We start from the raw sequence: 17,038 nt of genomic DNA on the forward strand, positions 1-17,038 counted from the left end.
CATTTCAACGTATTGTGTTAAATACACCAAAGCCTTCTTCTCTAAGTTCTTTGAATTTTCTTTTGTTGAAGCTTGTATGTTGAAGCTTTCTGAGTAGAGCATGTAGGTTGGGGTAGTGTTCCCTTAATTTTCCGAGTGAGGAAAACTTCTCGGTTGGAGACTTGGAAAATCCAAGTCACTGAGTAGGATCGGCTATATGAGTCTTAGAACGCCATTGTGCTCGGTCCTATGTCATGTCCTTCGTTAGATCCAAGTACTCTAAGTCTTTTCTTAGAGTCTCTTCCAAAGTTTTCCTAGGTCTTCCTCTACCCCTTCGGCCCTGAACCTCTGTCCCATAGTCGCATCTTCTAATCGGAGCGTCAGTAGGCCTTCTTTGCACATGTCCAAACCACCGTAACCGATTTTCTCTCATCTTTCCTTCAATTTCGGCTACTCCTACTTTATCCCGGATATCCTCATTCCTAATCTTATCCTTTCTCGTGTGCCCACACATCCAACGAAGCATCCTCATCTCCGCTACACCCATTTTGTGTACGTGTTGATGCTTCACCGCCCAACATTCTGTGCCATACAGCATCGCCGGCCTTATTGCCGTCCTATAAAATTTTCCCTTGAGCTTCAGTGGCATACGGCGGTCACACAACACACCAGATGCACTCTTCCACTTCATCCATCCAGCTTGTATTCTATGGTTGAGATCTCCATCAAATTCTCCGTTCTTTTGCAAGATAGATCCTAGGTAACGAAAACGGTCGCTCTTTGGTATTTCTTGATCTCCGATCCTCACCCCTAACTCGTTTTGGCCTCCATTTGCACTGAACTTGCACTCCATATATTCTGTCTTTGATCGGCTTAGGCGAAGACCTTTAGATTCCAACACTTCTCTCCAAAGGTTAAGCTTTGCATTTACCCCTTCCTGAGTTTCATCTATCAACACTATATCGTCTGCGAAAAGCATACACCAAGGAATATCATCTTGAATATGTCCTGTTAACTCATCCATTACCAACGCAAAAAGGTAAGGACTTAAGGATGAGCCTTGATGTAATCCTACAGTTATGGGAAAGCTTTCGGTTTGTCCTTCATGAGTTCTTACGGCAGTCTTTGCTCCTTCATACATATCCTTTATAGCTTGGATATATGCTACTCGTACTCCTTTCTTCTCTAAAATCCTCCAAAGAATGTCTCTTGGGACCCTATCATACGCTTTTTCCAAATCTATAAAGACCATGTGTAAATCCTTTTTCCCATCTCTATATCTTTCCATCAATCTTCGTAAGAGATAGATTGCCTCCATGGTTGAGCGCCCTGGCATGAACCCGAATTGGTTGTCCGAAACCCGTGTCTCTTGCCTCAATCTATGCTCAATGACTCTCTCCCAGAGCTTCATTGTATGACTCATTAACTTAATACCCCTATAGTTCATGCAATTTTGTACGTCGCCCTTATTCTTGTAAATAGGCACCAAAGTGCTCTTTCGCCACTCATTTGGCATCTTCGTTTTCAAAATCCTATTGAAAAGGTCAGTGAGCCATGTTATACCTGTCTCTCCCAAAACTTTCCACACTTCGATTGGTATATCGTCTGGGCCTATTGCTTTTCTATGCTTCATCTTCTTCAAAGCTACAACCACTTCTTCCTTCCGGATTCGACGATAAAAAGAGTAGTTTCTACACTCTTCTGAGTTACTCAACTCCCCTAAAGAAGCACTCCTTTCATGTCCTTCATTGAAAAGATTATGAAAATAACCTCTCCATCTGTCTTTAACCGCGTTCTCTGTAGCAAGAACCTTTCCATCCTCATCCTTGATGCACCTCACTTGGTTTAGGTCCCTTGTCTTCTTTTCCCTTGCTCTAGCTAGTTTATAGATATCCAACTCTCCTTCTTTGGTATCTAGTCGTTTATACATATCGTCGTAAGCCGCTAACTTAGCTTCTCTGACAGCTTTCTTCGCCTCTTGCTTCGCTTTTCTATACCTTTCACCATTTTCATCGGTCCTCTCCTTGTATAAGGCTTTACAACATTCCTTCTTAGCCTTCACCTTTGTTTGTACCTCCTCATTCCACCACCAAGATTCCTTTTGGTGTGGGGCAAAGCCCTTGGACTCTCGTAATACCTCTTTTGCTACTTTTCGGATACAACTAGCCATGGAATCCCACATTTGGCTAGCTTCCCCCTCTCTATCCCACACACATTGGGTGATTACCTTCTCTTTGAAAATGGCTTGTTTTTCTTCTTTTAGATTCCACCATCTAGTCCTTGGGCACTTCCAAGTCTTGTTCTTTTGTCTCACTCTTTTGATATGTACATCCATCACCAACAAGCGATGTTGATTAGCCACGCTCTCTCCTGGTATAACTTTGCAATCCTTACAAGTTATACGATCCCCTTTCCTCATTAGAAGAAAATCTATTTGTGTTTTTGACGACCCATTCTTGTAGGTGATCACATGTTCTTCTCTCTTCTTAAAGAAGGTGTTGGCTAAGAAGAGATCATATGCCATTGCAAAATCCAAGATAGCTTCCCCATCCTCGTTTCTCTCCCCAAAACCATGGCCACCATGAAAACCTCCATAGTTGCCTGTCTCCCTGGCCACGTGTCCATTTAAATCTACTCCTATAAATAACTTCTCCGTCTGAGCAATTCCTTGCACCAAGTCTCCAAGGTCTTCCCAAAATTTCTCCTTCGAACTCGTATCCAACCCTACTTGAGGTGCGTACGCACTAATCACATTGATAAGTTCTTGTCCTATTACAATATTTATTGCCATGATTCTATCTCCTACCCTCTTGACATCTACAACATCTTGTGTCAAGGTCTTGTCCACGATGATGCCAACACCGTTTCTCGTTCTATTTGTGCCCGAATACCAAAGTTTAAACCCTGAGTTTTCTAGATCCTTTGCCTTACTACCAACCCACTTAGTTTCTTGTAGGCACATAATATTTATCCTTCTCCTCACCATAACTTCCACTACTTCCATAGATTTTCCCGTTAAGGTTCCTATATTCCACGTTCCTAAACGCATTTTGCTCTCTTGAACTCTACCCTTCTGTCCTAGCTTCTTCACCCTCTCCCGTCTAATAGGATTAAAGTACTTCTTTTGTGTGTCCCGTGTAAAGTTGATAGGAGCATATGCTCCCAAACAACTTTGAGTGGAGTCGTTCGAAAAGAAGTTTCTACGGCCCCCTTGCTCATTTAACACTGCATCCGGGTGCCGATGGAGATACAGCGACCCTTGCTCACTTATCACTGTGCTCGGGCCACACAGCGCGCCACTTACGGGTGACGCCCTAGCTTTAGCGCGATTTTGTTCTGGATTCATTTTCATAAGGATTCGACGTGATCATGGAGTGCCGGCTGTCGACTACCTGACGCCCTCCCCCTCCTCCTTTATCCGGGCTTGGGACCGGCAATGTAAAATTACATAGGCGGAGTTACAGCTCACAATTTTCATGAAAAATAATTTTGAACATTTGCAAATTTTTTGGTATGTGCATTAAAGAAAGTATTATAATTTCTTTGGAAGTAGTTTACCATTTATAAAGACCCAAATTATTTTTACAGAGTTTTAATGTTGTAAAATAGAAAAATTAATAAATATTGGGATGGAGTGAAAGCAATATCTGTGATCCAGAAAAATCATTAAAAGCCTTACACAACTTATTGAATGATAAAAATGATATGTAAGTAAATGATATGTAAGTAGGCTTACAATTGCTCCAAAATCGTGGCTTATAGCTCATAGCATTTTGAAAATTTACAAAAAAATTTGGTATATCCATTAATGAAAAGTTTTATTATTTCTTCAGAAGTAGTTGAACAATTTATTAAGATGTAGATTACCTTTTATGAATTTTTAATGTGTTAAATAATATGAATTTGTACAGGCGGAGAGCGAAAGTGATATCTGAGATCCGAAAAGTCATTAAAAGCTCTACGCAAATTATTGAGAAGCTTATTGATTGATAAAAATGACACGTAAGTAAGCTTATGATTGCTACTTTATAAATTTGCAAAATCGATTTGAAATTGTGAAGCTCAGAGGTTTTGAGAAAAATGTAAATTTTGAACATTTGCAAATTTAATTGGTATATGCATTAAAAAAAAGTTTTATTGATCTTGTATAAGCAGTTGGATCAAATATTGAGTCCCAAAAAACATTTTTCCACTAATTTTTAATTTGTAAAATAGGAATATAAATAAATACTACTGTAGAGCAAAAGTGATATCCAAGATTGGGGAAATCACTATATGCTCTAAACAACTTATTGAGAAGCTTATTGATCGACAAAATTGACATGAAAGTTGTCTTAGGATCACTACGTTAGAAATTAGCACGATCGATATCCAAATTTATGAATTATATCTCAAAGTTTTCATGAAATATGAAAATTTTGAAAATTTGCAAATTTTTTGGTATATGCATTAAAGATAGTTTTATAAGCTCTTCGGAAGTAGTTGGACCATTTATTAAGACCCAGGAGTATTTTTTGCCAATTTTAATGTGAAAATAGAAAAATAAATAAACACTTGCAGAGAGCAAAAATGATATCCGATTTCCTATATAAATTATTAAAAGCCCTACACAAATTATTGAGAAGCTTATTGATCGATAAAAATGACATGTAAGTAGGCTTACAATTACTACATTAGAAATTAGCAAGATCAATCCAAAATCATGATTTATAACTCACAGTTTTCATGAAAAATGCAAGTTATGAACATTTGCAAATTTTGTTGGCATATAAATTAAAAAATGTTTTATATATCCTTTGCAAGCAGTTTGATCAAATATTGAGTCCCAAAAGCATTTTGTCACAAATTTTTAATTTGTAAAATAGAAATATAAACAAGAGTAAATTGTAGCTATGGTCCCTGAACTTTACTCAAATTGGAGCAATGGTCCTTCAACTAAAAATTCATTACCATTGGTCCTTCAACTCATTAAAACGTGTAGCTATGGTCCCTCAACTAAAAATCCATAACCTTGGACCCTCAATTAATTCAACTGATGAATGGACCCATAACTAAACCACAAATAAGTTATGGTCCATCAAACATACCTCGATTAGCACAACCAATAAACGAACAATGCCAAAAATGACCATAATACACACTTTGATGAGTTGAGGGTCCCTAATTAAACTAAATGGTATCAACCAACAACATATTATTGACAAATTTTGAAGATAATTAATGAAATGACTATAGCTACCCATATGATAAGTTGAGGGACCAATGGTAATGGATTTTAGTTGAGGACCCAATGCTCCATTTGAGTAAAGTTCAGGGACCATTGCTACAATTTACTCTATAAACAAATACTACCTCCGAGCAAAAGGAGAACCCGAACTAAAAGCAAATGAATGACATACCACAATTATTGAGAAGCTATTGATCAGCAAATTAACACCAAAATTGGCTTACGATCATTACTAAGTTTAGCAAGACCGATCCAAAATCGTGACTTATAGCTCACAGTTTTTGTGAAATATAAAAATTTTGAAGATTTGAAATTTTTTTGGTATACAAGTTGAAGAAAGTTTTACAAGATAGTTGGAAGTAGTTGGATCATTTATTAAGACAAATATTTTTTATGAATGTTAATGTATAAATAAATAAACATTGCCGGAGAGTGCAAATTATATTTGATTTCCTACACAAATAATTGAGAAGCTTATTGACCGATAAAAATGACATGGCTTAAAGTCACTACTTTAGAAATTAGCAAGATTGATGGAAAATCATGACTTATAGCTCACGTTTTTTGCGAAAAATGAAAATTTTGACATTTGCAAATTTTTTGGTGTACCCATTAAAGAAAGTTTTATAAGCTCTTCAAAAGTAACTAGAGCAAAAGCATTTTTGGTATGCGCATTATAGAAAGTTTTAAAAGCTCGTCGGAAGTAGTTGGACAATTTTTTAAGACTCAAAAGTATCTTTTACGGATCTTTATTGTTAAATAGAATAGTACATAACCACTGGCGGAGAGCGAAAATGATATCCAATTTCCTACACAAATTATTAAGAAGTTTACTGAGCGATGAGAATGGAATGAAGGTAGCTTATGATTGTTACTTTAGAAATTTGCAAAGTCGATCTCAAATCGAGAATTGTAGCTCACGGTTTTTCTAAAAAAATGCAAATTTTAAACAAATTTTAAACATTTGCAAATGTTATTGGGGTTGGAAAAATAAGGTCTAATTGCTATATAAAATCACATAGAAAATCAAGAAATAATTCATATAATTATATATCAAAGTAATGCATGCACATGAGCAACCAATGTTAAATGAACATGACACAATGGATTAGAAAAGCCTGGAAATATGGTCGAGGCAAATGTTGGACACTATGTCCTTAAGAAAAGTTTACGCCCCATACAGTGCTCATGGTTGATCGGCGCTTGTCTCATAGGATACAACGACCATGTCCTTATAATAGTAGTACTCCAAATCACAGGACTCATGAACCACGATTGTGTTGAAAACTCTCATATGGACTCAATGAGATTCTCTAACATTTAGTATGTAAATGAAAAGTTGTTTTAAAGACTATAAGGGGCTTCTCTATTTATAGAATTTGAGATGTCTCTTTGGAAAACATGTGACTGTTCATGAAGAGTCAAAACTTGTAACTCTTCATTAGGATAAACACATATTTCCACAAAAAGGCATTGCTTTTAATCTCCATTCAATTAATAAATTAAATATAATAATACTAATATAAATTTTCAAACAATCGGTATATGCATCAAAAGGGTTTACAAATCCTTTGCAAGCAGATGGATCAAATATTGAGTCCCAACAGCATTTTTCACAAAAAATTTAGGGAAAATTTGAAAGAGGTCCAATTTTATTGCCCATCTTTTGAAATAGGTCTAATTTTTTGTGACTTTTGACTTTTGAAATAGGTCCAATTTTTAGTCCAATTGGACTCATATCAAAAGACCCAAAAAATTTAAGGGGGTGTGGTCAAACTATGATTTAGAAGGATTTTAAAGGATTTTAAAAGTGATGGATTTGATAGGATTTAGGAAAATTTAAGACTCCCACAAAATCCATATGGAGTTTAAAGAATTTGAATGAATTTGGTTTGTAGATTTTGATGAATTGTGAGGGATTTTCATATAATTTTTTTATTTAAAAAAAAAGGAAAATCTTTTCCCTTGCCCCACTGTACTTGATAGTCACTTTATCCCCTCCCTAGTTCGTGTCCCTTTTCACACCATCACGGCTCCATCTCTCTCTCAATTGAGCACTGCTATGTCGCCAGCAACCCTCATCAACGACTAGCCTTTTGTTCATTCGATTTTTTATTTATTTAGCTGATGTTCTAGTTCGCTAGCAATTGCAACAACCTTTGAAAAATCATCCTCATCAGCCTCGTTGCCAAAATATGTTTCATCAGCAATTCCGGCAACATTTGGAGGAACACCGAACCCATCCTCATCGACATCTGGAGATTTGGATGAAAAACAGGTTATCCACCAACACCGACATCTGGAGATGCATATGCAGAGAATACATGGCCAAATCATTTTCTGCATTGAATTCACGTTCTAGGCACCGTCCCAGAGATTTAACAACCGCTGAATTTTGAGGCTTATGATGGAAAGAAAATGAACCAAACTTCTCATTTGCAAAGTCTCTGTTGTTGGTACCTCAAATTTCTAGACATTGTCACTACTCAATGTGGAGCATGCATTTGAGCTACTGACATTAGGGCATTTATTAGGATCAGTCCTTTTGGAGCTTTTCTTTCTTATGATGGAAGAAGTATTTTTGAAATTCTCATCAGACCAATGTGGCCATGTATTCTCTGCATATGTGTCTCTGGTAGTATTTGGTGTTCGTCGGTTTTTCACTGTGTGGCTGGGGTTGGTAGACATGAGGACTACCAAGATGGAATAAGATTTGAAATCCTAGGGGGTGAGGTTGGATTCTTTTTGGTCTTGGTTATATATACTTCTTGCTCTCAAATCCCACAAAATCCACCACTTATTGAAATCCTACAAAATCTTAATTTTCTGAATACACTTAGATTTGGATGGACTTTAAAATCTCTAATAAAATCTCAATGGACTACACCTAGATTTGTATGGATTGTAAAATCTTTTAAAATCTTTTAGTTGACTACACTAGGATTTTAAAGTCTTTTAAAATCCTCTCAAATCCGAGTTTGACTACACCCCCCTTAATGTGTACGATAGAAAAACAAATAAATACTACCATCGAGGGAAAGTGATACCCGAGATTCGGGAAATCACTATATATCCTACACAAATTATTGAGAAGCTCATCGATTGACAAAAAATGAACTAAAGTAGGCTTGCGATCGCTACTTTAGAAATTAGCAAGATTAATCCATAGTCGTGACTTACAACTCACAGTTTTCGTGAAAAATGAAAATTTTGAACTGTTGTAAATTCTCGTATACGCGTTAAAGAAACTTTTGCAGACTCATCAAAAGTGGTTAGACAGTTTATTAAGACGGATAATTATTTTTTATGTGTAAAATAGAAAAAAAAAATCCCTGGCAGAGAGCAAAAATGATATCTGATTTTCTACACAAATTGTTACTTTAAAAATTTGCAAAATGGACCTCAAATTGTGACTTATAGTTCACATTTTTTTTTTTTTGTGAAAAGTGCAAATTTTATTGGTATACCCTTTAAATAAAGTTTTATAAGCTCTTAAGAAGAAGCTGGATCATTCATTAATACACAGAAGTTATTTTTACAGATTTTAGTATGTTAATAGAAAAATATATAAATACTGGCGGAGTGCGAATTGATATTCAATTTTCTACACAAATTATTAAAAGCCATACACAAATCATTAAGAAGCTTATCGATCGTCCAAAATGACACAAAAGTAGGCTTACAACCACTACTTTAGAAATTAACAAGATCGATCCAAAATCATGACTTATAACTCATAGTTTTTGTGAAAAAATGAAAATATTGCACATTTGCAAATGTTTTGGTAAACATAGAAAGAAAATAACTGTAGTACATCTAGCAGACCAGGTATGTCTGGATGTGGGCGGAGGTGAGGTAATGCCTAGGGTTAGGTTTAGCGTTCATGATACGTGAGAAGAAATCTAACCGTGAAGAATGTGTCGATAATATTTGGATGGCAATTTTGGAAGGCTAAAACATTTCTTGGGTGTCCAGAGAAAATGTGGAAAGAAAAAGTGGGTGTTCAGAAAAGGGGTGTCCAAGAATTGAATGTAAACTTAGATTTGACAATAACAGAATAATAAAATCAGACTAACATACATTTATTTTTGGTATTTTGTAAGGAAGTTGATCACTCCACATACATATATAGTTTTGTTCATACACAAATTACATTCACATTAGAATTCTTATGCAAAAAACAATAATATACCTATAATTAGATTTCTTCAAAAGTTACTGAGGAAATTTTTGAACCATTGCGCTGAGAGTTTTGGGGATCTTTTTAGCCCATTGTCATAATCCACATAATTGATACCAAATCGAACAGTGTATCCAGAATTCCATTCAAAGTTGTCTAACAATGACCATAGAAAGTATCCCTTCACATTGACACCATCCCTTCCCAAAAAAACAAACACACTGACTTCAATGCAATGATTAAATAACCAAACTATAAGAATGCTAGACCATAAATAGTCTTAATTAGAACTTACTGGATTGCTTTTTGAAGATAATAGAGGTGCCAGTAATGATAATCAACTCTTATGGTGTCATTAAGGGCTTCTTCAAGTGATAATTTGGGATCATTGAACTCATCAATGCCTACAATATAATGTGTCAGCGTGTAATTTTAATTTGTGGGCTTTACTTAATAACATTTTACACTGGACATATACAATTAATTTAAGGCCTAAAAGTAATTACCATTTTCAGTAATGTAAATGAGTGGATCGTGATAGTTTTCCTTTATGTAATGTAAAAGATCTTGAATTCCTCTTGGATAAACATACAGCCAGTCAGAAGCAGCCTACAACACCATTTGAAGAAAATTGAGGCTTTTATATATAAATTAATTCCCATATAAGTGATGCTAATAGTTTAAGCTAATTTGATGTGTACCTTTGGACCAATGGGCACCCCATTACGCTCATCTGCCACAACATAGATATGAATATCATCAAAATAACACATTTATAGGAATTTTAAATTTAGATATGATTAACATCAAAATAAAACATTTATAGGAATTTTAAATTGGTTGAAGGAAATTATCAGTTTGCACTGACATAAGGGTTTAGCATGTATGTCTATCAAGTAGCTTGCATTTGATGAATTAGGTTGAGGTGCATAGGCTGCATAATAGGTAGTATAGTAATTCAATCCGAGAAAATCGAATGAACCAAATAGCATCATGGATTGTTCCTTTGTGAATTTTGGCAATCGGTTTCCAACAAGACGTTGCATACTTTGCGGATAGTCACCACTAGTCAATGGCTCAGCAAACCTACAAAAACATGTGGCAATTACAAGAATCAACTTAATATAGATAGTATTGTTGATTATAATCAACCAATAAACTGCTAATTAAATTTCTAAATAGAGAAATGCTAAGGGAACTCTTTCAAAGTGAGACTTGCCATGGACTATTTGTCACCTCATAGTTTAATGTCAATTCCCATGCTAACATTATAAAATATTGTGCAAAAAACATGAGGTGGTAGAGAGTTTGTGGAGCGTTCGACTTTTGAGAGAGTCTCCTTAGCATTTATAATATATATTTACCAGCCAAACATGAAATCCAAAAATCGTAATGCTGCATTTTTATGTTGGTTTGCCTCAGAAATTGGTATAAACCAGTTTGATACCAGTGTTATTCCTATCGTGCCTTCTTGTGATGTCTGCACATGTTCAACTTTTAAATTGGTTAAATATTGTAGCCTGGAAATTTTATCCTCCAGTGACTCAAAATATTCTCAATGGGGACGAGATCCCCAAAAGAAAATGGCATGACCTGATATTTATTCTTGTACAATTTTACAGCTGCGGCGTGAGCTAGGAGGAGGTTGTGTGCCACTAAATATGGTTCGGTAGCCGAATTTCCACCAGTGCAGTTTAGTTGTTGCCAAGCAGAACACCGTCCCGGTGCCAGAAACCCACGTGTATAACCACCATAACTATAGCTCCATGGCTCATTTATTGTGATCCAATGCTTTACCCGGTCACCGAACTCCTTGTAACAAAGCTCTACATAGTTCCGAAAATGATTGCTGCATATTCACAAAGTGCATGAAAGATTTAGAATTGAAAAAAAACCCAATGGCATAATGATTACTAAACATATTTTATAATCGTTCTTATTCAAGGCTTACACAATTTTAGGGCTTAAGAAACCTCCATATTCGTCATGTAAAGCTTGCGGAAGATCCCAGTGAAAGAGTGTCACAAATGGCTTTAAACCTAGCATAACCAATAAAACCAAAAATTTGATTGAAGGATGTTTATGAGTGGATGTTACTCTTATTAATTATGTAATAATATTTGATTTAAGGTGAAATTATGTTGTGTCACCATTGTTTATGAGTTCATTGATAAGATTGTTGTAGTATTTGATCCCTTCCTTGTTCACGCCCCCACTGAGCTTTCCATCTAATAATAATTAGAACAAAATGAGAAAATAGGTAAATCAAACTATATATGGTTAGAAATTAAAGTTCAAAAAGTTTTAACTGTATGTTCTAGCTAGAACGACCAGAACACTTCAGCTAAAATTTCAAGGCCACAAAGGAGTTAAATAACTACAATCCTCATTTTATTACACAACAAACTACTCATCTTTCTATAACTTTTAACAATACCACAATATAAAGAGAGAAAGTAGTTATAATAGAGTGAGTTTATTTTCTCCAATATAACCCTTGATGAGTTTTCTTATTTTTTCTATAAAAAGTTTAGTAATGAAAAGCTTTAAGATTAAAGAAAATTAATAAAAAAGCTTAATGAAAATTTAGTAGTAATAGCTAATAAGGAAAAAAACAGTAATATTTCTGTAGATTAGTTGAGTTCATGGCAGTATCGTAATAAGCTGAAAAAGAGGCCGTAGCATTTTTATGAACAAGTTGAAGTTTGGGTGTCCGTCGCATTTTTGTAAGTAAGTTAAACTTCAGTGGCATCAGCTATTTATACACGATTAGGTCAATTGCTAATACACGTGTCAGATTTAGGGTGACATGTGCACAAATAGTCGGTGCCACAAAAGTTCAACTTATTTACAAAAATGCCACCTCTTTTTTTTCTTTTTCTTTTAATGGTTTCTTCTTTTATTGCTCTTCATTAAGTATTTTTGGTTAAAAAGAAAATTTATAAGGCCCTATTAATTGGTTTTTCCAAAAACAAAAGCAAAGTGAACTGTTATGTACAATGTGATGCAAATGCGGATGATGAACTTACTTGGTAACAATCTGGGCCACGAAATAGAGAATCTATAAGCATCCAATCCCATGTTCATCATAATCCTCACATCTTCCTATTATATGTAACACAAAAGATATTATGATTAAGAAAAATAAAATTTTTATTGACACTCTAAAATTTTATTATGTACTCTAAACTTTCTATATTTTGAAAAAATGATACACTTGAGGCGTGCACAATTTAATTTTAGTGTGACAATAACAGTTTCCAAATTAAAATAAGAATTTTAATGTTCTATCTTCATATTAAGGCCCAAAAATTTAGTCTACACATATTACGAAGGATGTAAAACATATTGGGTCTCATGTGATTTGAACCTTATAGTTGTGATATTCATCAACAGTTACATCTCCGTTGCTGTGATCCTTGATTCTATCTACAATTAAATTAAAAAAAACAATCATATTATTTAGAAAGCATAATAACCACAAATTATTATTATATGTAAAATAAACTTATTGAAGTGATACCTTTTGGGATTCCTTAAAATATTATTTTAAGTGTAATTCTAGGGATCACATATTTATACTACATTGAGATACCATATTATGGAGGGCAACTCACATAGAACAATTCCAATCCAATAATACATTGACATTTAGAGAAAAACTTGCACATAACAATGCATTATTGGACAATGGAAACCACGTGGCAATAAACGTGTTCTATGTAAGTCATTCTCCATCTTATGTGGCAAATGGTGTATACAATCAACATTTAATGATCCCACCCCCTTAGCGTAGATAATATTGTTTGTTCAAAAAAAAAAATCATTAATTGACTTGGCAAGTACACATCACTTGCCACATTAAATGATACATGAAGATGGTACAACAAATATGATCTCCTCAACATTACTCTTATTTTAATGGTCTGAACAATTAATTTTGTTTAATTCTTCATTCCAGATCAACCATGCATAAGGTTAGAGAAATCCAACGCCATTAGTTTTAGCAAAAGAAAGAAAAAACACAATATTTCAAGAAAATACTTCAATTGACATGTATTCAATTGAGTAGTCAAAATGGTCTTTCTCTTGAGTGATTTTTTTTTTTTTTCAACAATGATCTTACAAAACTCTCTCAAATAAGCTTACTTTCGAAGCTTTCCTTAACTGAAACTCTTCCCCTCGCTCTCTTCATATGTGTGTGTAGGTCAGGCATATTTACTCAATAATTAGCATAGGATTCAAGACAAATTGATCTCGACATAATTAACTCTCTATAGACTCCAGCAAGATTATGACGATGATAAACAAAGTTAAGGAACCCTTTAATAATTGTACCAGCCCACCAACTACTATAAGAATATAAACTACAGTATGGTTTTGTTAAAAAAAAAAAATGGTATGGGGGCCCGAGCGTGTTGGGGTCTCCCAAGACTACGTACTGGTTTGGTATTGATGTGCTTTTATAAAAAGTGAGTATAAAAAAAAGCTGAGCTCGAAAACGTGTTTGATAAACACTTTAAAACATCTTATTTTCATAGTTTTGGGTGAAAAAAAGCTGAAAACATAAAGCAGCAAAAATGAGCTTATTCTCACAGCACAATATAAGCAATTTTTTTTTTTAAAGCACAACAATACCAAACCAGCCCTACAACAAGTGTTAGGAAGCTATATGCTATATATGAATGTATAGGGATGGAGCCATACGAGGACCAGGAGACGCTCGAGCCTATTCTGAAATTTCTTCACTTTTTATGCTTTTGTTTATGTTCTTAGTTTGAAGTTTTGGTGTGTGCTTTTGTTTCTCTCATTTGTCAAAAAATATGTTTTACCGTATTGTTATGAAAGTAGTCTATATCAACTACCATTCTTAGTTCACAATTTTGCATGTATTTTTGTTTAACATTAAAACCATACCCACATGGAGTGGAATAATAATTAATCTTAAAAAAAAAATCTCATAAAATTGTAGTTCTGGGCCATGATTATTTATTTTAGTTCAACTTCAATGTAGTGATATTTGTTTTAACAAAACTTACAAACAAGTCTGGTTATGATCTCAATGCCATTTTTTTTTCGTGATTCAATTACTCTTTGGATTAGAAATTTACATTCCAATACAAAATAAGAACCTTTAATTTTTCTCCTATTAATTATATTATATTATTTCTAATTTTTTTCATATGGCCTCGAGGCTTCTACTAACTTCAATTTCTAGCTATGTCACTGTGTAGGTATGTTTTCTCTTCATACAGATCCTGAGTTTCCTATACTCTTGTTTAATTTGCAAGTAGGGGTAAAATGAAGGCTTACACCAGAAAGCAAAACATACAAATACTCTTCAAATTATGGTCAACATTTCTTAGGTTCCTTCTGGGGGAACTGCACTCAAATGTATGCCCCTTTCTCAACAATACCATTTAATTAAATTATCACAAAAGATAGAAACATCATTACAATTTCACAAGAAGGATATCTTATTTAAAATCACATTCCCTCTCTTTTCTGTTTATATCGAATGAGACCGATCCTTACCTAATCTTCTTTTCCCACTTGGACTTACCCTAAGACCAAACCCTGGGCTAAATGCTATTTTTTAGGTTTTATTCCCCTCCCCCAAACCCAACCCATGCTAAATGTGTGAGCTAAATGCTAAATGTGTGTTCAACAAGTTTTATAGTGTCGGTTTGTGATTTTTCAATATTGGTCAAAATCTAAATATTTATAAGTTAAATATTCATAAAATTAAATTAGAATAGTCTACATAATTTTTTTTCTTTTAAAAAAGTTACTTTAAGAAAACAATTAGCCTAAATTATTTCTTTAATAATTTGGGGCTAAAATTTTAGATTATAAGGGTTGAAGTAGAAAAACTATTTCTAGACTTAAAGGCTAAAATTTTTAGATTTTAGCTCCAGGGTTAGAGAGGGTCTAAGCGGCGCACCAGGCAAAGGTTATAATTTGCATGGAGTGATGACACTATTTTGGCATGTTTTGACATTGACCGGATCTTTAAGCACTGTAGTCCCCACAAGAAAACGCTATTAATTTTCACTAAATTATTAAAGCAAAACGGCACCATGCACCAGTAGCTAGCTAGTTGAAGCCAAAAAGTGATTTACAGTAAGATTAGCTAGGACGAGAGAACCATTGATAGCAGAGGCAGAGACATTAAAATATTAATAAAAAGAAGAAGAGATAGGATGAAGTAGCATAATTTTCATATCTCAACTGATTACTTGATCAGACAGACCTGGATATTTGTGGGTATAGGTATCCCATATGCTTGGTCCTTTTCCACCTCCTTTTGCAGCACCTTCATACTGAAAAAATTAAACTCAAACACAACGCAAGAATTTTAGCAAATTCTAACTGAAAACCAGTTGGTTTCACTTTCTAAACCCGGGGTAAAGCCAACACGTTGATAATATGCTCTGATACCGTGCTAAACTTTAAGCATTCAAACAAAAACCAATCGGTAAGGAGTAGAAAGGGCAAAACATCTCTTAAACTATTACGCATGCATGTATGAGCTCTCAACACATAAGAGCACAAATGAAGATGTCAAGGTTCATGAATTGATGCTTGGTCTGACATTACAAGAATGCTTAAGGAAGTAAAATACAAATTAAAGAGCAATATTAAGTCGCGGCAGGACTCACCTGGTAAGATGATGAAGCCGTGCCAAATATGAACCCGGCTGGAAAGCTGCTTCTGTTGAGGAAGACGGTGTCGTAATTGGGTGGAATTGTGACAGCATCGTTGCTATTTGTCAGTGCAATTAGTAGCACCAAAGCTAACAGAAGAAAGCCTAATGGCATTGCCATAACTTTGGGGCTGGAGGTTCCGAAAAGTTTGGCTCTGCCTGGCTTGACGTTTTTATAGAGGATCGAAAGTACACTGGAGAGTGATAAACGATCATATAAGTAAATGAGTAAACAATTATTAAACAAAACTAGTCTAGATGAGGGGAAAAAAGGAAAAAAAAAAAGTTTGGCTCTCCCTGGTGACATTTTTGGGATATTTTTTTTAGAATGATTTATGCACTTTTTTTCACTTTTTGTACACGCGTTTTAATTATGAATTTTAATTGTCTTTTCATTTGTCTGATCTATAAAAAAAAGTCCGGTAAAAAGGAAAAAAAACATGTATCATCATAAGAGCTAAAAACTTTGGGACAGTCCAATATATGAAAGTTGGATCAAGATGTATATATTATATAGACTATAGAGGAAGATGGGACATTTGTGAAAGTGCTTCCCCATTTCATGGACTTGGTGGTGCTCGACAAATGAAATAAAGCCAAATTCATGAATTGAAAAAGATAAATTTATAAACAAATAAAAACTTTAAAATTCATATGGAACTTGTTCATTCTTTAGGCAACACATGTCGTACCACTTTGATATGGGATTAGTGAAGGGAGAGTAGCTTGCGGTGAAAAGTAAAGGGTACCACAATTTTTATTTTTCCTTATGTTAATTTCAAATAATTTTAAGAGTGCCTCTAACACCATTAGAACATCAAAACTTTGAAAGTACTAAATTTCATGAATAATGATATTTTAAGAGACTAACTAAAGCCTCTCGCCATTAGCCTTGCCCTATCCAATAGACTCGCTCTAAGAGCAAGTCTACCCCTCCCTTAATTAA

The 17,038-nt window shown here is 34.6% G+C and overlaps 1 protein-coding gene across 1 annotated transcript; it reads right to left on the minus strand.

Annotated features, from left to right (window-relative positions):
* Positions 1–9,264: 9,264 nt before the first annotated feature.
* On the minus strand, positions 9,265–16,453 carry LOC126614583 (beta-glucosidase 12-like). Its single transcript, XM_050282229.1, has 13 exons — positions 16,049–16,453; positions 15,640–15,709; positions 12,757–12,815; positions 12,416–12,491; positions 11,537–11,614; positions 11,338–11,425; positions 10,980–11,235; positions 10,751–10,866; positions 10,255–10,472; positions 10,088–10,119; positions 9,893–9,995; positions 9,682–9,790; positions 9,265–9,586 (listed from the first exon to the last, which is right to left on the minus strand). The coding sequence occupies exons 1-13, from the start codon at positions 16,397–16,399 to the stop codon at positions 9,415–9,417; spliced, it is 1,728 nt and encodes a 575-aa protein (XP_050138186.1). The 5' UTR covers positions 16,400–16,453; the 3' UTR covers positions 9,265–9,414.
* Positions 16,454–17,038: the final 585 nt, after the last annotated feature.

This window comes from Malus sylvestris, chromosome 3, assembly GCF_916048215.2.
Source record: "Malus sylvestris chromosome 3, drMalSylv7.2, whole genome shotgun sequence".
NCBI classification, from domain to species: domain Eukaryota; kingdom Viridiplantae; phylum Streptophyta; class Magnoliopsida; order Rosales; family Rosaceae; genus Malus; species Malus sylvestris.